This window comes from Anastrepha ludens, chromosome 2, assembly GCF_028408465.1.
Source record: "Anastrepha ludens isolate Willacy chromosome 2, idAnaLude1.1, whole genome shotgun sequence".
Lineage (NCBI taxonomy): Eukaryota > Metazoa > Arthropoda > Insecta > Diptera > Tephritidae > Anastrepha > Anastrepha ludens.
This window is the reverse complement of record NC_071498.1, coordinates 75,325,465-75,351,954: the sequence shown is the minus strand read 5'-3', so window position 1 is coordinate 75,351,954 and position 26,490 is coordinate 75,325,465. Positions and strand designations below refer to the sequence as shown.

Here is a 26,490-nt window from a genome sequence, read left to right as displayed (position 1 = left end):
CGTTTAATTTCACCAGCAAGTATTCTTCGCAGACGTCGGGGAAATAGTTTTGAAATGGCTACTCTGCTCTGCAGCATGCTGATCGGCGCAGGATATGCGGCCATGGTGGTATCTGGAGTTGCACGTGCGGAGACAGTTTTAAATGATCAAAGTAATGTACCATTTCCACATCAAATCAGGGAGGTAAAGACGGAAGAGGAGGAGAAGGGCAAGCATGTAACAGGTCAAAAATATAAATTACGTACATTGCCTGATTTAGAAAGCCATCTAGAAGAAAACATGGCAGAGATGATGAGGCAAAAAGAAGACGACGAAAGGCGGATACGAGAGGAAACAGAACGTTTGGAGTTGGAGGTAATAGGTTAGCTTGTGAACTATATTTCTTTAATTCAGAATATTAATATAAATTAGGAAATGGAATTGGTTGCTGTAGATAGGTACCATTATAGGCGTACTCACGCCTGGGTTGTAATTGTCGATAATGCGTTATGGAGCATTAAGCCAAAGAAAACATATCTGAATGACGAAGGTGATGAAGTACCCGAGACACCAAAGACGCGGTTTATTGAGGCATCGACAGGCTTTATTTGTGAAAATCATTGTAAGCAGTATATACTTATTGATAGCGTATGGGATCATCAAAATTATTATGTGAATATGCAAAAGTATCAAAGAGTTGGTGAAATACGCTGGAATCTACAAGATAACAATGATTGGGAGCACCTCTTGCCAGGAGAGCCCCCCGAAATGCGAATATACACTGTAGGCTCTGATGAAAATTTCACAGAAAGTAAACGATCACTAGGAGAAGAGAAGCATCTAGACACAATACGGTCATGGGTCATTAAACTACATATTGGTCTTAAGGAATTTGTAGAAAGGTTTCCCAACCTAGAAAAAACCATTCATTATGCTGGTGCTGTTCATGATCGTTTTTCACCTTACTCCCAACGTGATGGCAAAGCTGCTCGGTTAACACTGTATAATGATAAGGAGTATAAAGAGCAAACAATACGGTGGGAACATTATGAAAATAGAGGAGATTTGTTACAACAAATTAAATATTTTTACGATACTGGGAAAATTGAAGAAATATTTTTTAAAGGACGGAATGACAGTCTCAGATGTAAGTATCTATACGGCTATTTCCATGCACGTATAATTATAATATAATATAATATTAATACACTCCGCGGAAAACTGTAGTACCTTAACATTTATACAAGTATTGACTATTTCTTTATTTACTTTTTCATTTCATTGATCATTTTTTATAAAAACACGGTTCATTTAAAAGGCTATAATAATCCCAGATTTTTAATTTTCAGAATTTCTAAAAAATTCGCCACTTTACAGCCCATTATATTTCAGCCATTTTTCAAAATTCTTATTGATTTTTGATAATTATTTCCCTGATGGTATTGCGTATTTTCCCCTTATCAAAAACACCGTCTATGGATAAGTTATAAAAACCAACAGGATTTGTTAGCTAATAATGCTTCTAATATGCTCTTTATTATACTAGAATTTAATAAACTATAAATCTGAATAACAATACGAGGTGTGTTAAAAAAATAAAGTGAATTTTGACTTTTCTCAAAAACTATTTATTTATTCATCAATTTCTAATTTATCTCCTTCAAAGTATCAATCCTCGAAGGAGTTGTGATATGCCCGTTTTAGTATGTCCTTGAGCTCTCTCAGCGATTCGGTTTTTATCTCCTCAATCGTCGCAAAATCCCGTCCTTTCATGGATCTCTTCAATTTTGGGAACAGGAAAAAGGCGCACGGAACCAAATCTGGTGAATACAGTTGCTGAGGCATGATAACGGTGTTGTTTTTGGCCTAATAATCTCTCACAACCAAAGATTAGAGCAGGTGCATTATCATGATGCAAAAGCCATGCATTTTTTCCACAATTCCGGGCGTTTTTTTTTCGTATTGTTTCACGCAAACTGCGCATATCTTCAAGGTAAGACTCCTTATTTACCGTACGACCTTGTGGTAAGAACTCCTGATGCACTACACACTACTACATTGACATTTGATCGGGCTGGGCGTGTGTTTTTTGGTCTTGGCTCTCCACTCTTCGATTGGGACGATTGGGATTTGGTTTCGATATCATAACCATATATCCATGATTCGTCATCAGTTATAGCATATTAAGCAAATGTGGATCATCGTTGGCGTCATACAACAATTCCTAGGCCATGCTCATGCGACGTTGATTTTGGTCAAAATTCAGGAATTTCGGAACGAACTTCGCTACCACACGCTTCATGCCGAAAATTTGCGAAAATCCTCAGCGATTTCTCCCATTGTGATTCGACGATTCTCCATAACAATTTGTTTTGGCTCTCAACATTTTGATCGGTTGTTGATGTGCTGGGGCGTCTAGAGCGAGTGTCGTCATCTTCTCGACCTTCTGTGAAAAGCTTATACCACTTGTAAGTAGTTATGCCGCTCACAAACAAACTAAACATGCTTTATCGCTAAAACCGCGAACATATCTTCGAGACAAGTGTACTAAATAATAATCGAAAGTCGAATGTACGTAGCCCGCGAAATGGGAAAATTCTCCTTAGTTTTTGAACACACCTCGTATATATCTTATATTAGAATCGAATTGGTCAAATAGTTTCTAAGTTATGGCTGTCATGCTTCTTTGGATAGATCATATTTGCTTTAGCTTTATTTTTATGCTTAAAGACATTCGTATAAGTATACTCGTATACCTTAGATACCCTTTTCTGCTAAAGTATTTGGTAATCGGCGGCAGAATATGAAAATAGGGCGCTAAAAATAAAACCAAATGGGCAAAATCAGTACTGTTAAAACTGGATGGACTACTCCGAAAACCGCGATTTAACCCTCCGTCCTGGCTGGCACTTTGGAGCTTCTTTGCAGGATACAACTCGCCTTTTTTCAACCATGTATAGCTGCATGTCCTATCTACATTCGCATCGTTCATTATATGAATGTGTCTTCCATGAAGTGGTTTCTGCAACCATATTGCTTTTTTTTCTTCGATTGTTACAAGAGGGAATGTTCCTTGCGTGTTATGTAGATTAACCCATTCGATCCCATTGTACTCGCTTGAGTACAGAAAAAGCATCTTTTTCGAAACGACGTCAAAAGCCAACGCTTACAAATTTTTAAATGTACTCGCCACTTTATAATACAGAGCAATGTCGAAAAGGAATACACATGTTTCTCCTTCTTTTTTTTGAGTCCCGTTATCCGTTATTCACTTGTCTTTGCGTGCACCTTTGCTATTTTTCTTCTTTTCATGGTTTAGTTTGCAATAAGCTCTCTGTTTGACAAAATCTAAGTTATCACGGAAAAAGTTCAGTGTTGTAATATTCATAATACATATAATTTGTATACTTTATACCAAAAAAACGAAAAAAGTTGTGGAAAAGTGCATTTCGGTAGGTTTAAATTCTAGTGTACTCGCATGGGTACAGTGGGAACATTCATATATATTTTGTGTGCATATTTCATGTAGATTTGGTAATGGATGTAAAAAAAATTTACGGAAAGAGGTTTCATAACCTTTCTGCGGCCACCGACTATATTGAATCAAGCGACCGTAGTCACTTCGACTTCGCTATTATACCGCCAAATACCCACTGTGACACAGATGAGGTGGACATTGAAGAGGATAATATATTGCGTGATGATATTCCAACCTTGGAATCGTATTTTTCGATTCTTCTTTACGTCATATGACCTTCTTAGAATCTTGAGAGAACAAGGATTTAAGGCTACTGGGACTGTTCGTCAACGGCGAACCAAAAAATGTCCTCTGAAAACGAACAAAGAACTACAAAAGAAGCAACGGTCTCCCCGTTTGATTTCATGTAAGTTTATCATAATGATTTATTTGAATAGTTGTTTTGTACCAAATTATGTAGGTTTTCTGACTCAGGAATACTTTTTGTGACGTGGAATGACAATAGCGTTGTGACAGTGGGAACAAACTTTGATAGAATTAAACCTTTACATACCGTCAAACGATGGTCAAGACAAGAGAGGCGCAAGGTGAATGCCCAGCAGCCGAAGTTGATAGCGGAATACAACTCAGGAATGGGAGGAGTTGACGTCCACGACCAAGCTTTGAATACTTACAATATAAAGTTTAGAGGAAAGAAATGGTGGTGGCCTCTTTTCTCCACAATGATAAGCTCGTGCGTAGTAAACGCATGGAAGCTTTATAAAATGGCAAGTAAGAGTCAATGCGACTTGTTGCAATACCAACGTGAAATTGTGCGATTTTATTTACGCAATTATAATATCCGGGACATATCTTCAAAACGATCGACAACGGCATCAATAGCTGGTTCCTCATATAACCATTTTCCCAAAGGATATCGAATCAGCTGAGGTGCAGGGAGTGTCACCAAAGAATTCGATGGATTTGCGAGTTATGCAATGTAGCCCTTTGCGTAGAGAGAGAATGTTTCAAAAACTTCCATACTGTTAACCGAACTAATAACCAAGGAAGTCTTTGAAAGTGTATTTTTATTTAATACTCCATATTTTCATATACAGGCAATGTATATTATATACATATTATCCCATTGTACTCGATTGGGTACAGCCCAAAAAATGCATTTCTTTGATTTTTTTTTTGTGTTTTTTTTTTTAAGGAGCTTAATTACATTATTTCAATAAACGTTTTATAAACGCATTTAAAAAAAAACTGTTTTATATAAGGTTGGGATTTAATGGGTTAAGTGGTGAGTAATTTTTGTCTGCTAGGGCTATTGCTTTGTGCAAACTGTATGTGTGTGCTATTGTTTGATTATTGTGTAGGTTGTGAATCGGTGTTATTATTATTATTATTTTTTCCCTCGCCACTTTCCCTCCCGCATACCGCGGGGGTCCATTTCACCAAACACGACGGCATATAACGAATGCAAGTCGTTTTGGCACTGTTTTTTGGTTAAGTTTTATTGCTGGTTTAAACATTTTCGCGTTATGTTGCATGTTTTTAAGATAATAGCTTTTTGAATTTTGTGATGTATATCGGCTTTAATGTTCAAAAATTTGAGGTTATTGACAAAACTTTTGTGAACTATCCCAGTTGCAGACATAATAAAAGGTAGGGTTTTACTGTATTTTGTTTCCAGATTCGTTTCACTTGTAAGCTTTATTATCATTATTATTATTATTATTATTATATTATTATTATTATTATTATTATCCCACGCCACTCTCCCCCCCGCATACCGCGCGAGGCGGGGTCCTTTTACACCGAACACGACGGCACATTCGGGATGCAAGTCGTGTCGGTACTATTTGTTTTTGTATTATTATTTTATTGTTATTTATGTCAAAGTGTTTCCGTTTATTATTAGTACGCGTTTAAAAAGGACCTAACTGTATTCCATGTTTTTATTATCACTGCTATCACCGTGTATTTTTTTGTCAATGTTTATTAATTTTAAATTTTCTATAAAAGTTTTATGTAATATAATATAAGTAAGTAAGTATTCCTGTATTTGAGATTATGAGTGGTATGATACTCACTTCGTTTTGTTTCCATATCCGTTTTATTTGCTCTGCTAAATCTGTGTATTTTTCTATTTTTTCAGTGTATATGCTGCGTATGTTGGTATCATTTGGTATGCTTATTTCAAGTAGTTGGGTGGTGTTGTCTTTTTTATTGATTATCGTAATATCTGGTCTATTGCATGTTTTGTCAGAGTAAATCGTTCTATCCCAGTAGATTTTGTATGTATCGTTTTCAACTATTGTGTCTGGCGGGTATTTATAAATAGTATGGCAGATTGTTTTCTTGAATGTTTAGATTTTTAAGTATTTCTTTGTGCATAATTTTAGCTACTATGTTAATAGGTCTATTTATAAGTTCGTGCGGTTTTACAACAGATGGCGTAACTTGATTATTATTCCATCGATCCACATTTCCAAACATTCATTGGAGAGCTACTGTCGTAAGGCACAAACGTCAGTATAAGTTTTTTATTTGAAGCGTAAACAACAATATTTTTACCACACTTGAAAATGTCGAATTTCGTGCCAAATAATGTGTTTTTGCGGGGAATTCTTCTTCATTATTTTAATATGAAGAAAAAAGCAGCCGAAAGTCATCGTATCTTGGTGGAAGTTTATGGTGAGCATGCTCTATCTGAGCGAACGTGCCAGAAGTGGTTTGCACGCTTTAAAAGTGGTGATTTTGGCTTGGAAGACGAAGAACGCGAGGGTGCGCCGCCAAAGTTCATGGATACCGAATTGGAGGAATTGCTCGATCAAGATCCGGCTCAAACGCAAGAAGAGGTTGCAAAAACTTTGGGAGTTGATCAATCAACCATTTCCAAACGTTTAAAAGCCATGGGAATGATCCGAAAGGTAGGCCATTGGGTGCCGTATGAATTGAAGCCAAGAGACGTTGAACGCCGTTTTATGGCATGCGAACAACTGCTTCAACGGCACAAAAGAAAGGGTTTTTTGCATCGAATTGTGACTGGCGATGAAAAGTGGGTCCATTACGACAATCCAAAACGTCGGGCAACGTATGGATACCCTGGCCATGCTTCAACATCGACGTCGGCGCAGAATATTCATGGCCTGAAGGTTATGCTGTGTATCTGGTGGGACCAGCTGGGTGTTGTGTATTATGAGCTACTGAAACCGAATGAAACGATTACGGGGGATGTCTACCGACGACAATTGATGCGTTTGAGCCGAGCACTGCGAGAAAAACGGCCGCAATACGCCGATAGACACGACAAAGTTATTTTGCAACATGACAATGCTCGGCCACATGTTGCACAAGTGGTCAAAACATACTTAGAAACGCTCAAATGGGATGTCCTACCCCACCCGCCGTATAGTCCAGACCTTGCGCCATCCGATTACTATCTCTTCCGATCGATGCAACATGGCCTGGCTGACCAGCACTTCCGTAATTACGATGAAGTCAAAAAATGGATCGATTCGTGGATTGCGGCAAAACCGACCGAATTTTTCACAAAGGGAATCCGTGAATTGCCAGAAAGATGGGAAAAAGTAGTAGTAAGCGATGGACAATATTTTGAATATTAAATTTGTAACCATTTTACGTCAATAAAGTTTCAAATTTCGAAAAAAAACCGCACGAACTTATTCATAGTCCTATTATTATTATTATTTATTAGAATAATATAGAATATTACATTAGGTAAAAAAACAAAGAGCACACTAGCTGCTTAGGCCTTCGGTGCTTGGTAATTATAAGATTATGTTTAAGTTTTAAGGTATAGGATAAATGACAATTTTACAAGCTTTCAATTAGGCAGATTACCTTAATAAAGTTATATATTTTAATGACATTCTCTGATGTGGTATTTTTCAAAAGTTCGGAGGGGTTTTTGGAACCAAAGATAGGTACACGTTTAGTATTTAAATTTGCACAGATGTCTATTATGTGTATAAGGTGAAATTGATCGTTACAGAAAGGACATGTGGGAGGAGACGTGGATAGACGAAGGTGTTAATGAGTTGGCCTGGAGTGGCCAATCCTTAAACGCACGAATATAGAAATTTGATTCTTTGATAATGAGGCTACATATACGTAGGTATTACTTTTTCACACTCTGGGTTGAAAGCTTTATACGGGTGCCTGAATTGCGCCCACGATACATATTTTTGTCGAAGGCTGTTTATGTAAGCTTGACGGTCTTTAGAGACAAGTGGAGTAAATAGAAAGACTGGGGATTGGTGCATGTATTTGGCACCGATTAATTTCCCAGAATGCCTTTGTGACTTGGTATCCAGACGATACGTATTTTGTTCCCATTTTTTATTAAGTAATCCCGTATTTGGAAGAGAATTTGACAACTACCGTAGATGTTGGATAGCCCTTGTATTACCGAAAAGCTATCAGTAAATATGGCAAATTTATCTTTCGCTTTCGACGCAAAGTCCACTGCTTTAAGGATAGCGGTTGCTTCGGATGAAAATATTGAGCTATAACTTGGTAAAAAGCCTCCTGTTAGCAAGGCACTATTGTTGTGTACTATAGCGAAAGTTGTGCTATCGCCGGATTTAGACCCGTCTATAAATATGTGAGTTCTACTAGCGAACTCTTTGTGCTTGGAAGCAGTCTTCAATGTATTAAAAAGAAGTCTATTGGCGGTGGTCAAAAGCTTCGGGATTAGCCTAAAGTAGGGATTAGCCTTAGGTAGGCCAGCCACGGAAAGTATGTTCTCTAAAAGTGTATTTGTTGTCGAATACAATACCAAGTATCTTCAGCGCATTAGCCTCAGCTATATTTGTATTTTGATGATTAATTTGTATTTGTGGACATCGTTTCTTCCGGCAGATATTCAGTGTCTTGCATTTGCTGTATGATAAAATTGCTCCCGAATGTTTACTCCAGGAACTAATATCGTCAAGCAGCTTATCGAATATTGATTGTACTTTATTGATGTCTTTGACTTTTGTGTAAAAGAAAACATCGTCAGCATATATCCGGAAGTCTAAACTTTTTTGTTTGGAGGCAATTTTATTTATTTCCTCGAAAGCTATAATAAAGAGTACCACGGAGAGGGTATACCGTTTTCAAGGCAGTGCATTGAGGAAGGTACACCATTCATTTTGATTTGAAATGTACGATTCGTTAAGTTCGACCTTACCAACTGGTAAATTTTCGGGCCAATATGCCACTCTGCAAGTTGTTCAAGAACAACATGGACTCCAATGCGGTCAAAGGCCTTTTCAAAATCTGTCGACAGTAATGTTACGTGGTTTGTTGATGACAGAGCATCTGTTATGTAGTGTTGCAGGGGAATAAGACCTTCTCTGGTGCTGTGGTGCTTTTTTAAAGGCAACTTGATTAGGACTCACAAACCCGTTTTTTTGTTATGAACCACATACGCCGTTTTGCTATCATTTTTTTCAAATGTTTTTTCTAAGCAAGAGAGAAGTGATATGGGTCTGTACCTATCGAGGTGATTGGTTGGCTTATTCGGGTTGGAAATTGGTATCACGTCGGCTGACAGCCAAGTGTGAGGGTATTTACCAGTTTTAAACATGTCGTTGTAGAAGGAAGGAAGGTTGCGTAGCAAGGGGTAAGATATCCTGTCTCTGCTTGGAGTTTTCCCTTTTGCATGCTGGATTGAGGTTTCTAGTTCAATATGGCTAAAATCAGTTTCCAATGCAAGGGCATCGCTTGTTAGCTATCTCGGAAGGTACAACTGTTGCAGAATTATTCATTTTTATTAAGATATTCTGAAGGGAAATCGAACTCACTTGAATATTCTGACCAAGTTTTGGCGAACGTCTTAGCAATGTCTAGGGAATTGGTTATTAATCCGGTTAAGACTTCTATGGAACTGATAGGTACTGAAGAGATATCCGGAAATGCTCTGTTAGAGGACCAAATTTGTTTTGGTGTTGAAGACGGACTAATTTCTTTAGTGAAAGTTGCTTACGATGCTTTTTTGGCTTCTTTGACACGTTTTTTAAAAAGGGCGTTAGCTTCCTTATAGGCAATTAGAATACGATTGGAAGCCAAAGATTTGTAGGTTTATCAAAGGGATTGTTTACTGGGTCGAAGATTGTTAAGGTCTTGATTCCACCATGCAGAATATTTTTTTAACTGGGAAGTATTGATCTGAGGTACAGCTTCATTGGCTGCTGATTTAATGGCTTTAGTAATTTTTGCTGCGAATTGATGAACGTTGGTGGAGCTACAATCAGAGAAATTTTTTTCACACAAAAGTTGATACCGCTTCCAGTCTGCGGCATCCGTTTTAAATTTGGGAGATTTATTAAGGTCACATGTGGTTAGTCTTGTTTGTATTGCGCAGAGAATAGGATAGTGATCACTGCCATATAAGTCTTTTAGAGTATACCTATTACACCTGGGGCTTAACTGTGTCTCTGTTAGTGCAAGATCAATGTGTGTGGAAAAGTGCGTTGTGACTTTGGGAACGTGATAAAAATGTGAAAATGTCATTTTCGGAAAATGATTGGCTGGGCGGTATGTAGGTGTTTATTATTGTAAAAGGAGGTGATGTGCTGAGTTCAATGGCTATGGATTGTGGGATACTATTTTGAAAAGTTTCTATGTGTGGGTTATTTCGTTTCACGAGTATGGCTACCCCTTGCTTGGATGTGGTATTAGAATTAAAGAAATGTGCTACATAGCTTTTGTGAGTTACTACCTGTTTAGTGATACGTAATGTGGAGTTCTTGTAGGCATATTATATTAGGATTTGTGTCTTTAATTAATAGGCCTAGTTCATTGTAATTATTAAAATAACCTTTTATGTTCCACTGTGCAATTAAGAACGACATAAGAAAAGAAAAAAAAGAGAAAAGAAAAATATAATAATGATAATTAAAGAGAAATCAAGAAAATATAAAGAGCGTAAGAGACGACTTTTAAGTATGAATGTTAGGTATAGTATTATATATCTACTTAAGTATATAAATGTATATTACTAAAATAGTTTGTGCTTAAAAATATAAATGTATGAATGAATGTTATATGTTGGTTGTACAATTTGGGTATTTTGTTTTTAAGTATTCTTCGATGGAGAGTGGTTGCGTGGGAGTGAAGTTTGTACTGTTGCTGAATGATAGCATTGAGGCTCCGGAGAATTGAGGTGTTGTTGGCTGTTGTGTTTTGAGAGTTTCAATATCCACAGTATTTACATTGCTGATATCAATAGATGTTTGTTGTTGTGGGAGAGTTTCTATTTCCATTGCGTTGTCGATTACATTATCGCTGTTGGTGTTGTTGGCAGAGTATGTACGCATTGTACCGTTCATCAAATCTGCTGATGAGCTGTTTTTTTCATTATCCGAAGAATACTCGTAGTTATTGTCTTTACTAGTTTTTAATATTAAATTATTGTTGGTGACTGTTTCTGTTACTTTTGTTTTTTCTGTTGAGTTATTGTTTGTTGAATTCTTTTGCCAACGCATTTCATACCGGCTGAAATTTTTTTCATGTATTGTTGACATTTAGTAGAATAAAAAAAAATAGTCAGCTGCGCGGTAGAAAGGGGAAAACACGTCAGCTGAACCGGTGAACTTGTAAAAAAATTGAAAGGAAAAGTACTTTATAGTCCGGGAGACAGGGACCATTTTGACCTAATCATTTCATGCGTTTATAGCGGTGGGAAGACCGTCAGTCGAAGCATTGAAAATTCCGCGCGCCGCCGTATGTAGATGAAGACCTCAAGCAATCGTCGGCACTAATAAAAACGAAACGGCGGGACGTCTGCATTATGACTAACGGCTGTCATAACTGGCTTTTGGTTTATCGGAGAACAAGCAGCCACAATGAGCCCTCACAATACTTACAGTAGTAAACAACCGATGCAAAAGGAAACAATCTTCCATTTCCTCTGTGAATGCCCTGCCCTATGTCAACCCTGGGCAAACCGTTGTTCGAGAGTCTCGAAATCTTTTTTAGATGACAAAAACCTTATAAGGTTCTTAAACCGCACATACTGGATATAATAGTCTTGCTGTAAATTACTAGTAAACAAGTTGGACACGAGGATGTGGCAAGAAAATAGTGCGGAAGCGCTAGGTGGATTCTGGATGAATCACCATTTTAACCAATCAAGGACTTTTCGCCATTAATTAGACAGTAGAAATATGGGTTGCTGAATTTAATCGTGGTCGTCCAAGCCGTACAATCCACGTCAAGGACATCCATAAACAAGAACAACACCAAAAATCGTGGAAAAAATATAGGATGTCGTATTGGAAATCGTCGCATCTCATTTGAAAGTGTAAATAATATTTTTACTGATGTATTGGGATTCAGAAAGCTGTATGCACAATGGGTGCCGCATTCGCTAACAAGGGAGCAAAAACACATCCCAATACGACTTTCACAGAAACATTTAGATAGAACGTTTTCGAAAGAATAAAGAAGGTTTTGTGCGTCGATTCATCATTATGTTTAATTTTGTGTGTGGAAGACACAATTCGAGAAAAAGACGCAGTTTGCGAAAGCAAAAAATTATTTTTTATCAAATCAACGTATCGACTCACAAGAGCATTTTGACAATGGCTAAAATTCATTAATTAAAGTTCGAATTGTAGGAGCATCTATCGTATTCAGATTTGCTCCCAAGCGACTTCCATCTGTTTCCAGACCTAAAAAATGCATAGGTGGAAATCGTTTTCGTCAAATGATGAGGTTAAACAATAACAGCTGTGGGAGCGTATTTTGCGTCCTTACCAGATTCCCACTTCTGTGATGGAATTCAGAAATAAGGATCTCGTTGGAACAAGTGCATTGATGGTCCGGGAGACTATACTGAATAATAAAGAGTATTTCAAACCATAAAATTGTGTTTTTCTAATCAACCGCATAACTTATTAAAAATCTAGTACATGTATGTTAAAATAGGAAAGAGAGAGAGAAAGAGAAAAAAAGTAAATACGAAATAGTTAAGCTGATGGGGGAAAAAGGCGAGAGAAAGATAAGAGTGCTTAACAATTGGTAAACTGTTTTCGAAGCTCATTTTTAAAACTAAGTGCAAATTTTAATATTTTTCTACTTATGGAAGAGACAAACAGTGAAAAAAAAATATATTGGCGTTGAAATATTTATGTCTTAAATTTAGCGTATAAGAGCTGAGATGATCTGATTGGCTTGGTAGTCTACATATGCCTGGGATCCTGGGGTTCTATATTTTCTTCAACATAGTAGGGCATCGCAATTTTAATAAATTTTTAAGAGTTGTGCAAAACTTTATTTTAATTTTTTAAACTTTACTTACATATTTACAATTTCACGCACAGACAATCTTTTTTTTTCGTGGGCAGTACATTTCCTTGGAATCATGTTATTTCGAATTTATAAAAAAATACTTAATTAACAATTTGAACGGAAAACTATTTGACAGACGCAGCATGAACGTATTGAAACCATATATGTAAAATGAGGAATCACCAATTTCGTTATAATCAACACAAATGCAATTTGTAATATGGGGAATCCACAAAAATACTGCAAACCTTACTTGGCGCTTATTTTTAATCGTGTTCATTATGTTTTTCGGTCTATATAGTTTGAAATGTAATGTCCGCGTCCTGTTAACAAAGCATCCGTTTATTGGGATGGAAAAATAAATGAGTTACCCTCGAAATTTGGCCATCTGTAAGCACTACCCGTGAACAATTTTAACTTATATTTGGCTTTTGGCCTTCTTAGTTTTGAGTGATTTTCGAATAGAATGAGAGAAGAACGCGTAGCACTGGTTAACAGTAGAAAAACCTAAGAAACAAATCAACCGATTCCTATGTTCTATGAGTCCGAAAATGCATAGGATTTCGAAAAAGCTTAAATTTTCTATCTTTTCTTTCTACTTCAGTTTTCAATAAAATCAAATATTTTCCAGATATTTACCAAGCTTATAAACAAATTGTTTGATCAATGGTGATTTAAATAAGTAAGTTTAAAAAATGTCTTGTGAGAGTTTTAGTGCGGGAGCCAGGAGTCATTTGACCTCATCATTTCATGCCAACTGATTTTAATACTAAAGGCAGACGCCATCCAATGGATGACGAAACCAACCGTCAGCTGGTCCAGTAGCGGTGGGAACGTGCGTGGGAGGCTGCGAAACGTGTCGAAAAAAGATTTTTAACAACTCATTTAATACCGGCCGAAATTTTTTTCATGTATTGTTAACATTTAGTAGAATAAAAACAAATAGTCAGCTGCGCGGTAGAGGGGGGAAAACACGTCAGCTGAACAGGTGAAGTTGTTAAAAAAATTGAAAAGTAAAATTACTTTATGCCGACAGAAAATTGTTTACATAATTTTGGACACATATGAAAATATAATAATGATGTTGAGCTGTATTTATAGCTGTGGAAAGACCGTCAGCCGAAGCGAGAATGTATCATTGCGTTCATACATATCGGAGGCGCGCGGAATTTTCAATGCTTCAACTGAGGTATTTTCCCCCAACGGACAATCAGCTGACGATTATTTTTCCATTTTCATTTATTAATACTATAATATTTGAAAATTTCAAGCGGTCTTTTATCAATTTACCAGAGATATGTTTAATAGTCCGGGAGCCAGGGGTCATTTTGACTTCATCATTTCAAGCCGACTAATTTTATTACTGAAGGCAGACGCTATCCTATGGATGACGAAACCAACCGTCAGCTGGTCAAGTAGTGGTGGGTACGTGCCTACGATGCTGCGAAACGTGTCGGAAAAAATTTTTTAACAACTCATTTAATACCGGCTGACATTTTTTTTTGTGTATTGTTGACATTTAGTCGAATAAAAAAAATAGTCAGCTGCGCCGTAGAGGGGGGAAAATACGTTAGCTGAACGGGCGAACTTGTAAAATAAATTAAAAAGTAAAACTACTTTATGCCGATTGAAATTTTTTTACATAATTTTGGACACATATGTATGAAAATATAGTAATGATGGTCAGCTGCGTTTATAGCGGTAAGAAGACCGTCAGCCAAAGCAAGAATGTATCATTGCGTTCAAATGACGTAATATATTTTCTCACCTCTACGGTGCAGCTTATTTTTTTTTTTTTTTCTACTAAATGACGACAATACATGAAAAAAATTTCAGCCGGTATAAACTGAGTTGGCAGAAATTCTTTTTCGACACGTTTCGAACCCACCCACAATCACACCCACCGCGAGTGCGCCAGCTGACGTTCACTTTCGTTATTCATGAAAGCTAAATCACAAGTATAGTCAAGAATTTAACGGTATAAAAACGCAGTCCAAAATCGACCCCTGGCACCCAGACTATTTATTGTCATAACTCAAAATGGCAAGAAAGACTAAGCGAATTTAAGAGTGTGGATGATACATTTCTTTATGCTGGCGCCAGACTAACTTCCAAGCATTACCGGCGTACATTAACAACTAATCAGCGAAATCTCTATCATCTCTTTCCCGAATATTTATAAAGCATTGACTCCAGGTAGTATTTGTAATTCATGGCAAAAGACATTTCTAATTGGAAATTTATCCAAACGAATGGCTTATACTTATTAATAGCAATAAATTGAGCCTTAAAGCTGTTTTTTCTGCAAAAAGGAACTGCGGAACCATTTATGTATACATATCGCCCATTTTGACAACTTAAAAAGAGCATGCAAAAGTAATAAAGGAGTAATGCTGTTACAATTAAGCAAGTATATTAAAAGATTCGAGAATATGCTGAGAAATCTTAACCTTTAAACAAAAAAGAAAAAAGCGCAAAGTACAAACGTATAATTGAAGACATCTGGAAAAATATGGTACTTTGAATCCGAATGTTATCAGTGTTATATGTTTAGTTATTTCTTTTGCAGGAGTAAATATGCTTCTAAAAATTCACTTCTTCGTATTTGGATTTTAGAATTTTTGTTTTCATGCGAGTAACTTTTATTTCTGTAATATCACATATCACGTGTTTTGATCGGATTCTCCAGATATCAGACATTTTTATAATCAATCTTTTTCGTTTAAGCTACGACCGTTATTTGGTGAGATCTCGAAAACTAAATACCTAACAGAAATACGTAACAAATTGTGTACATTTCGGGTTCAGAAACCGTTTCCAATAGAAATCGGATGAACTGGGAGTTTGGTTTCTTGATTATAATACTGTAATTAATACCACCCAACTTATTAGTAGCGAGGCGAGGCTCCAAAATGTATTTATTTGAGCTTGATAGCTAACTCACCTGAGCTTGATGGTGGCGGTGATGACGGACAGTGGGCCTATTACGTGATAGCCTAATTAAAGCCTGTAGTAAAAACCATCTCCCCAATTTTGGAGTGATGAGAACCACCAGACAGAGCTAAGAGGCTACCATGTACTATTTCAATTCAGTTGGCCATCCTTACTCTACTCGAACACTACTCTAGTTGTTACCGGCTCCCAACATGGCGCTTATTCGTGGCAAAGTTTTCGAGAGTGTGCTAAAATATATTCAGGTAGATATATGTAATTATATTGTTAAAATTTGTGTTTTGTCTATTACAGTTATGGAATACAACAGTGATCCAAATGAGCCAAAAATCCTACACTTTTATCCAGCTACCAGAGTTGATTCGTTGAAAAACCTCTCAGTAAACAATGAAAAAATTGTTTTAAATTATAGCGATCGTGCAGACCGGTGTATCTTCCAAGAGTTCGAATTTAAGCCAGGGGGCCAAGTTTTAAAGGTTAAACAACCAAAAACTATTTTACCTTTTATTTTTATGAAACAAATACAATAAATGGTTATTTCTTATTTATATTTTCCCAGAAAACAATTGAAAAATTTCAGCGCCAAACTAATGGAAATATACCAGCATACAAAGATATTGCAGTGCGAACGATCCTCTTTTCCCAACGTAAAATAGTATTGAAATTCCATTATGCTCGGGGAGCCCTAACATCGTCAACATTAGAGTTTATCAAACCACCGAAACCAAACTACGGCCAAGAAATCAAATTTGATCCTCAGCTTACCAAATCTTACAAAGTAATTATATACCTATATATTGTATGTATGTACATATTCCAGACTATGCAACAGAAAATCTAGAGGAGGAACAGCGTACAGTATTTGAGTGACGATGTATGTAATATGAAATAAATTTTGTTTCTGGATACTTCAGGTGAGACAGTAAGACTTCCCTCGCCAAAATGGTGTTGGATCAATTACGAGCCAAGCAGCGTTGTGATGTTTGTCATAGTTGATTTCATTCATTCGGTTGAAAACCAACACAGAACTCAGAACTTTCTGAAGCAACTGTCAAAAATTGCTTTAAGATTGGAAACACGAATAAGAAGCGCAAAGCGTGTCGCCAGTACGGGAGACAAAATCCCTTCTCTCTTCCGCGTCCGTCCTTCTCTTACAAACAAAATGTTTCCCCTCCAAATGTTTCCCTGTGTAAATGGGCACTATCACTGCGAGCGCTATGTGTGCTGGTGGGAGTCGCACTTCGAGTTGAGTCTGCTCTCCCGTATCTGCTCCTTCATGCCTTAGTGTTGGTGTTTTTATTTATGCCCATTTGCACATTGTTTTTTTTCTCAACCTATTTTTGTTTCCGCTTCGTATATTTCGTCTAACAGTAGCTACAACCTCTACACGGTCAGATATTTTCAGTTCTTTGATTGGCACTTCGTCGGCGATCTCGTTCAAGCCGCTTCTTCACTTTTTAAACCATGTCACGTGACATAGCAGTGTTTTAATGACCACCTCTATGACATTTCGCGATGCGACCAGTATCATTGTAACGGGTAATGCTAGTACAACAGCTGCGCGAGCGATCTGTACTTGATTGGCAACATTTCAGCAATTTAAGCCTTAATTGTATGTAACCCTCTCAAGTATGTTTAATGAGAAATACAGAAAAAACAAAATAACGATAGATAAACAAATTCTATAATAAGCAAAACTTCTTTTAATTTCGGATATCAGCTTCAAGGAGCAAGCTGCTGCCTGCTTAAACTTTAACCAGACTGCAGTCGAAACGTGATTTTTAGCTGTCAAATACTAATAGTGTAAGCTAAGTTGTATTCTTTCATTCAAAGCGATATGTGAAACTTAATTGCCGAAGCTAATTGGTCTGTAACTAATACGGCAATGTAAAATGACGTTGCGCAATACCAGCGGCGCCATTAGAATTGGGGAGGGCCTTCCGAGGCTTTTGATACCAAATAACGTTTCTGGCAAAGTGACTCACTGTCGTGTAACTTCTTTAACCTCATGGTGGAAAAGATCGTGCGAGCTAGCCGCAGAACTTAATCGCTCAGGCACAATTTTCTGTAAGAGCATACAATTGGTGGCGTATGCCGATAATGTTGACATTATCCGCCTTAACAAGTGCGCTGTTAGTTCTGCCTTTTCCAAACTTAATAAAGAGGTATGCGAATACATCTGGTGGTGAACGAAGACAAAACGAAGTACCTCCTGCCATCAAACTAACAGTCGGCGCACTCGCGTATCGGCACCTACGTCACTGTTGACAGTTATAATTTCGAGGTTGTAAAAGACTTCGGTTATTTAGAAACCAGCATTAACACCGATAACAATGTCAGCCTATGGTGCAGAAGCGTGGACGATGACAACATCCGATGAGGCGTCGCCTGAAGTGTTTGGGAGAAAGATTCTGCGTAAGATTTTTGGACCTTTGCACTTTGGCAACGGCGAATATCGAAGGCGATAGAACGATGAACTGTATGAGCTTTATGACGGCATAGATATAGCACAGCGAATAATGATACAGCGGCCACGTTGGCTGGGTCATGTAGTCCGAATGGAAACAAACGATCCAGCTCTGAAAGTATTTGATGCGGTACCAGCTGGTGGTAGCTGAGCAAGAAAAGACCTCCTCTGCGTTAGAAAGATCAGGTGGAAAAGGACTTGGCTTCACTTGGTATTTTCAACTAGCACCAGTTAGCTTGAAAAAGAAACGACTAGCGCGCTTTATTAAGCTCGGCCAAAATCGCGTAATGATTTAAGCTTTAATTTGAGGGTAGATTGAAGTCTAACAAGTTTTTTATGGGGTTTAACCAAGATTTTCTCAAAACCCTGACGTGGTAGACGTCATTAATAGCGTGTAAGAAAGGTATCGTGAGTGACCCGCAGGGTCACAAACATTTTGCACATTCCAACTTAGGTAGATATTTCAATTGTTCATTATTCAACATAATAAATATATGATAATGATGAGCAGAGAGCACAAAGACCATGAAGTGCCGGGTCTGAAGTCAGCCAAATGGTTCGAAGTAGTTTTTTAGACGTTGAACATAATCAAAAGCATTAATATATTGTTCGATGCGGTCAAATGCTATTAGAGTCCTGATTTAGAAACAAAAAAATTGTAGAAGCATACTACCCTACTCACCTTACTTTGTTGGAAAGCATACAATCATAAAATATCTTTCTAATATATGTATGTACATAAGTACTTTGTATATAAAAAAATTATAATTTTCAATTTCAGGCCAACGTTTCAGATCCTGATCCGACGACTTTAGAATTGTATAAGCTTTTGCTAAAAGAACTTCAACACGAAGATAAAATCAAAAAGCAATTTGAAAAGCTTGTGGAAGAAATTAACGGAATTTTCGATCTGCGCCGGCAAGAAATTAAAAACCCTATTCTCAAATTCAATATGTTTGATCCTTTGCACAACGGAGCCGCTAAAGCTTTACGAATGAAACAGGTATGATGATTGAAAAGCAAGCTGTGAGATTGTCATAGTTTGTCAATTTCATTGTGGTAAGAGACCACTTGGAGGCCGCCGCCGTAACCGAATGGGTTGGTGCGTGATTATATTAAGTAGGTATGATTAGTATAGTGATATTATATTAAGTATTCCAAAAATATCAATGTGGACCCTAAAATGGAATTAACGCAATATGGGAGAAGGGTGTGGTTATACACCGATTTTGAACTAAAGCCGTGAATTAACAAGAGAAAAATGCATTGATGAACTAACATCATTTCAACGCGAGTAAGATCATCAACTTTTAACACCGTAAAAAACTGGAACAATGAACTTTCTCGTAGTGACAGTTCGCTTACCGACGAATTCCGGGAAGGTCGTCTAAAATCAGCTGTTGAGCAGGAAAATATCGATGCTGTAAGCGAAATGCCCACCTTGTGGTAAAAAGATGTGTTCACGTTTGATCCAACCCAATTTAAAAATCGCCCTGGAAACGAGACTAGACAAACGAATGCAAAACTGTTGTGTTCATCATGGAAAATATTTGAAAAACATAAAAAAAACCTTTTCAACCACACATGTATAATAATTTTTCTATTGTTAAGCCCGAGGTATAAATGGAAGCCCACGTATCAAGGTGGCCTTGCTCAAGGTGAACTCGCAAATATTTCTGAACCATTCTCGAGTTGCATCTTGTAACATCCCGACGGAAATTTAGTTTACACATGTTGTGATATCGGAGTTTAATAATATTTATGTGGAATCTGATCCGTTTTTTGTTTTTAAGTTTACTTTTTTCGTATTTATTTTTTGATTTTTTTTGTTAGAACCAAATATCGTCGATGCTTAGCTGATTAGCATTGATTTGGATACAAAAAATCTGTCAGCATGGCTCGATAGCGCTTTCTACTTTTGGCGTTAAGTGATGCAAGATGACTTGCCAAACCTGAAGAGAAATGTGAGCATAGCTTGCCATTCTTAGCTGCCAAACCATAGTTATCGATATCGATTGTTCTTATGCAGCTGTTCATTTTTCTGTTTTGAAAATTACCGTTATATGGTAGGTTGGCGTGGTTATTGACCAATTTCGTCCATTTTCGATACCAAGCCAGATGGATGGACAGGCGGACGGAGTGACATATCTGACTGAGTGTCATATGTGTATATATAATATATCTCTATTTCAGAAGTATTTAACAATTACATACAACAAAATGCGAACTTTCGATAACATAAAACAATGGATAAAAATTATGCACAATAAATTCTTCGTTTCCTATGAAAATGATTAAAATTTACTTAAATACAATGAAAACAGCGTTTAAAAATGATATCTCAGTTATAAAAGAAATGTGGTATATGAATTATACATAAATTAAAAAAGTGTACAAATTCAATTCTGAAATGATCTCAAACCTTAACATTTTATGCAGTGATTATTTCTGTTACAGTGAAACCTCGATATAACGAATCTGAAGGGAACCAGAAAATTTTTCGTTATATCTATTTATTCGCTATAGGTATTTATTGGTAAAACCTTGGTGAAACGAAATTTAAAGAAATCTGAAAGAAAATTCGTTATAAATACTGTTTTTACCTGTTTACATCAAAATAATGATAAAACTGCACTGAAGTGGGGTGGATATAAAAAATAAAATGGTTTAAATTTTTTCAATTAGATTTAATTAAAATAATATTGTAAAATTCTCCACCTCTTCACCCCCCTCAACAATGTCGACTGTATTTCTGTTTAAAACACTATCAACAATGTCATCGTCAGTAATAGGACCCGTAGTACTGACGTTATCATCGAAAGTAACAAAATTATCAAATCGTTCATCCAAATTGAAATGGTTTTTAACAACAAGCCATTCTTCGCTGTCTTGAACACAATCATTTGTGGTCAAAATATTTGGACTGTCGATAAAGCCACATGTCGCACAACAGTTGATAATCGTTGGTTGTTTTACGTTGATATTACTCTTGCGCCCCTCTTCCATATCATTGATTAAAATTTTGACCACCTCTTTGCGATAGAATTGCTTGCAATTTTTAATTATTCCCAGATCTAGAGGTTATAGTTTCGATGTGGCGATGGCGGCAGAAATTGTAGTTTATGCTTTCCATTTCAATTCAACCGGGCTATTCGGGTCATGTTCTTCGATTTCGATCTAACTTAAATATGTTGCTCTCTGGTTAAAATAATGAGACACGTATTTTTTTGTTCGCCCGAAAAAAATTTTTTTCAACAGTTATCGGCAGTTTTGTTTTTCGGCTCAAACTCAATTTTTTTTAATTATATAAGAAACTTTTTTTTTAAATGCTCATAACTTAGTCAAAAATGAACTGATTTTAATAATTCTGGGTTCTAAATGATCGTAATTACTTACACGAGCGATTTCATGTAGAAACAGTTGCAAAAAATAGTTGAAAATTTTTTATTTTGCAAAAAACAAAAAGTGCGAAACAGGTTTTCTACTCAAAAATTCATTACTCAAAAACAACTAATTTTAGCTACTGGGCATTCAGCTTCATTGAAGTTTGAGGTGTCCTCTTGATTTGGAAAAAGTTATAAAAAAAAAAAAATACACTTTTTGAAATATTGAATTTCGAAAAAATTTCAATTTTTTTCTTTTTTGCTAACTAAAAAATTTTCAACTACCTGTTTGCAATTGTTTCTACATGAAGTCGCTCGTGTAAGTAATTACGATCATTTTGAACCCAGAATTATTAAAATCAGTTCATTTTTGACTAAGTTAAAAAAAAAAATTCTTATATAATTAAAAAAAATCGAAAAACAAAATTGCCGATAACTCTTGAAAAAAATTTTTTTCGGGCGAACAAAAAAATACGTGTCTCATTATTTTGACCAGAGAGCAACATTTTTAAGTTACATCGAAATCGAAGAACATGACCCGAATAGCCTGGTTGAATTGAAATGGAAAGCATCAGTTATCAACGAGCAATAACACTTCCCGATTAGCCTTAGTCATTTTGTTGTCAATTTTTTCTAAGTAATCCAACCATATTTCAGTAGTCATGCGAGCTTTTTTGTTCGCAAAACCCACTGGTAAGCTTTTAATATTTTTAAAGCATCTTGGATTAGCCGATTTTCCGATTACTAGCAATTTTCTCTTCTCAGTGCCAGAACTATTGAGAGTGTTTCCTTGCTATGTTTTGCCATTGTTCGATCTGGTGCGCATTTAAAAAATAGCCCAATTTCGTCTGCATTAAAAATATTGTGGGGCTGATATTCTGCCAACAGTCATGGTATAAACGTTTTCCAGTCAGAACAAACTTGGTCACTTAAGTACACTGGCACTTTCCCCACTCGTAGCGCTTTTTAAAATTTTCAAGCCGTCCGCTGCTAGCCTTAAATTCCTTGTGCCCCATACGTACAGTGAATTCTTCAGCTTTGGCTTTAATTAACGAACCTCCTAAAGAAACGTTTTGAATCCGACATTGTGAAAACCATTTAAACAAACACTGCTCAATGTCTCCATATTCAGCCGCCCGCATTCTTTTCATCTTTAATGCTTTGGTGTTGCAAATAATCTCCCTATTTTTTAAAATTGTTAAAAGAGTACTCTGGGGAATATTAAATTGTTTAGCAATTTCAATTATTATTTTTTCCTCGCGAATAGAAATTGAATTACGTTTTTATGAACTCATTTTGACAAAAGTCAAGGCACGAGTGATTACAATTTCACACATTTTTGTGTACACGTAACATAATTACGGGACTGTTGCTTATTTTGCTTTTTTCTCACTTTGTTTTGCTGAGGTTTGGGCTAACGGAACTGTAACGGCTTGCCAAAAATTTGATTTTGCCTTATTTTATTTTCGTTGTGTAGAGGAGTTTGAAAAATTGCTTCGCTATATAGGACTCAGACTCAGAAATTCTTCGTTATAACTATAGAGCATTTATGTATGTATGAAAAACTTCGTAAAAGCGAGGATTTTCAAGGGTTTAAATAAAAATTCGTTATGTTGAGTTTATCGTTATAACGAAGTTCGTTATATCGAGGTTTCACTGTATGTGCAATTGTACATGGAAAAGTATGATATATACATAATGTTTTTCTCTATAAAAAGCAAATACAATTTTCCTGCCAATTTTCGCTGTTTTTAAGTTCGGAGGGTTATACGGCTATTGGCATAGGTTGATAAGTCAGAGAATTATCGAATCTATTCGCAAACTCAACCATTGATATTTCCCTCAGACACATATATAGATAGACGGCAAATATTAGTTTACGCTTGATGGTAGTTTATTTAATTTTGCAGTTCAAAAATATCACAAAACTATTTCAAAATGTTTTTACTTCGGCTCCATGAGATTTGTTTTAAGTTTTTTTACAAACAATTGTAACTCTATTTCACTTTCTAAGTTAAGTGTTTCGAGTTGAGGGTTAAAACAATACATTTCTAATAAAGTTGCGACAATGAGAATTATCATATTTCATTAAAAAAGGTGCAATGCCTTTCTTCAGATAAAGAGTCACAATTTCAAATAATATACCTCGAAATGTAATATTTATTGCAATAGTGCCATTACATTATTACTTTTTGTAACCGATTAGAAGTGGCATGCCACAATGTCGTAGTCATAACCGTAGCCGTACCGACCTCGACCATTTGAATTTTCGTTTTTCGCCTAACCATAATCAGCTGGTTGTTGATTTGCTTCATTGTTATATATAATGACATTACATTAATGAAGAAATTATTCAGTGTTCATGTTGTTACCGTTTCTTTAGAGTCTGCACTTTCGAAATGAACAAATAAATGATAATATTATATAATATATATAAATATCAGCCTATTTTGGCTATGGCACTAATAATATATGACAGTAAATATCGTTATGATTAAGGTTATGGCGTTATGGTATACGCCTCTAATTTAACCTTAAATCAAACGCCTTAAGCACATTGACACAACTAAAAGTAGTAGTTTTCTTTGCTTTTTTTTTGGTGAATGAGGTAGGGTTCAAAATGCCTTCGCTCTTACAGCGACCGTCGTCTACTGCATCGTGTGGTGTGGCCACTAAAACAATCCCTTCGGGAGGGCCCAGAACGGCATCCATAAAGGACCAATTCTATTCACCCACGTCTGGGTCCACCATATTTGTAGCCAGCTTTCATGCTATAGGCTCGTCTTCTTGTGTCTCTATCTGCGCGGATTCACTTTGCTGCACTGTGTGGAGGTCGATTTTTTTCCGTAGTACGTTCTCGATGTATTTCTTTACTGCGTTCGAGCATTTTGCTGATTATGTTGCTCGGTGCAATGTCGCCAATCTGCCTCCTCAGAGCATTTCTTTCCGCGAGCCATCTATTACAACTATTGTAAAAAATGTGTATTCAGCGTCATCGCTCAGCGTTTCGCAGTTTATGCACTTGGAATCGGTTACCTTGCCCATGCGGTATAGATATCTCCGGAAGTATCCGTGGTCCGAGAGGAACTGAGTTAAGAAGTAGTTCACTTCCCCGAAGTTCCTTTGCACCCATTTTTCAATTGATGGAATAGGTTTCGCCGTCCATCTACCACTCGGTTCAGTGTCCCATCGGCTTTGCCACCGCAGCATGGTTTGACATCTCCGTTCTGATAAGCTAGTAATGACGGGTTTCTTCTTGGAGTCCCACGCATCCATTCGTTCCATTCGTTCCCGGACCATGAGGACGAAGGGTATCTGCCCGCTATCACGAAAATTGCTGCACCTGAGACAGTGCGGTAGGCTGAGGCAACTCTAAGTTCGTTGCACAGTGCTTTGCGCTTCGCTTTGCAGTTTAGCACAATTCCCCATTCTTCACTGCCGTACAGGAGAATTGAGTTTGTGGCCGCCATAATTAGCTTTCTTTTACTCTGTGTAGGCCCACCGATGTTTGCCATTAATCTACTTAGCCCACCGGTGTTAGCCATTAATATACTAAAAGTAGTGGTTGATACTGCGCATGTGTAGCAAGTGACACTATTGACACAAATACATACAACGGTTTATTTAAGACTTACAAAGACAGTGATGTCAACGAAATTTCTGGAAAACTGCAGGATATGTACATGAATATATAGGGTGTTTTTTAACTTCATGATAAAATGGAACTTTACGCCATTCAAAACTTTAAAGCGCACGAAGAAAAGCTGCCAATTGGCCAACTTTCATGCATTGCGGCACAATCCTTTTCTTTTTAAACCTTTTTTTGATAGTTGTCAAAGCAAGCATGCCTTGGGCCAGCATGAATTAAATATTAATTTGATGCATCACCTAGTTTTGTATATAATCATATCATTAATACGTCGTAAATTTTTGTTGTTTTTAATAAGAATAACTTCTCAAAATTGATTTAGGCTGCTGAAGAAGAAATGTTCAAATTGGACTTGGCAACAAAACCAGCTGATTTTCTGGCACCCTATTTGGTACCATATAAAAACCGGCCTTTATCATTCGAGGAATCATGGGCCGCTTACAACGCATGCTTAAACGACCTTAAAAGTCGGTTTGTGAGATTATTGAATGAACTTCAACGTCAGTACGAAGATGTAAGCGTAATGTATACATAGAATTGAAGGGATTTTGATCATTTGTTGAGTAATGTTTTTCTTACAGCTTACTACTGAAGCCAAATCACTGAACCGATTTCTAAATAAATTTGAGGACCAGTTTGACAACCATAACTATGAATCACTTGTAGAACAAGCCAATACGATCGCTTCACAAAAGCGAATGGTCCAACAGCGTTTAACTTTGACGCATGAGGAATCACAAAAGAAATACGAAACCGTGAAAAACTCTCTTATGAGAGATGTACGACTACAATTAAAACCTACACCTGTAGAAGAGAGTAATTAAATTCATATATTATATTTAAAAATGTTGCCAGAACTAGTCAATATTACCGCAAGTAATGATAATACATCCACATAAAAATTAGTTTCGCCATGAGTGTCTGACTATGTAAACTGTATGTTTTTGGGGTCGTTGAGTCCAAATCTGAGGTCGGTTAAATCTGTGTATGATTAGTAGGGCAGTCAGCATTAGTATAACTCAATTTACACTTCGGGGAGTTTTTGTGAACAAGTTGTATACGTCCAGTGCCCTTGTAAAAGCGGTTTTAGATAATTAACTTTGAAAAAAGGATATTTCTATATTATAGAACGATATATACGTACTTATATATTTATGTATATGTAATAAATCTTAAACTGAATCTTAAAAACTAAACTTGAAAAAGAAAAACAGTATCCAGTTTGTACAATAAGTAGGTATGAATGTGGATATAAAAAATAGTACTGTAGAAAAAAATTAAATAAAATCGA

At 36.6% G+C, this 26,490-nt stretch overlaps 1 protein-coding gene across 1 annotated transcript; it reads left to right on the top strand.

Annotated features, from left to right (window-relative positions):
- LOC128871876 (coiled-coil domain-containing protein lobo-like) lies at positions 1 to 26,490 on the top strand. Its single transcript, XM_054114008.1, has 7 exons — positions 1 to 354; positions 412 to 1,126; positions 15,995 to 16,176; positions 16,260 to 16,478; positions 18,949 to 19,170; positions 25,522 to 25,713; positions 25,781 to 26,490. The coding sequence occupies exons 1-7, from the start codon at positions 55 to 57 to the stop codon at positions 26,021 to 26,023; spliced, it is 2,073 nt and encodes a 690-aa protein (XP_053969983.1). The 5' UTR covers positions 1 to 54; the 3' UTR covers positions 26,024 to 26,490.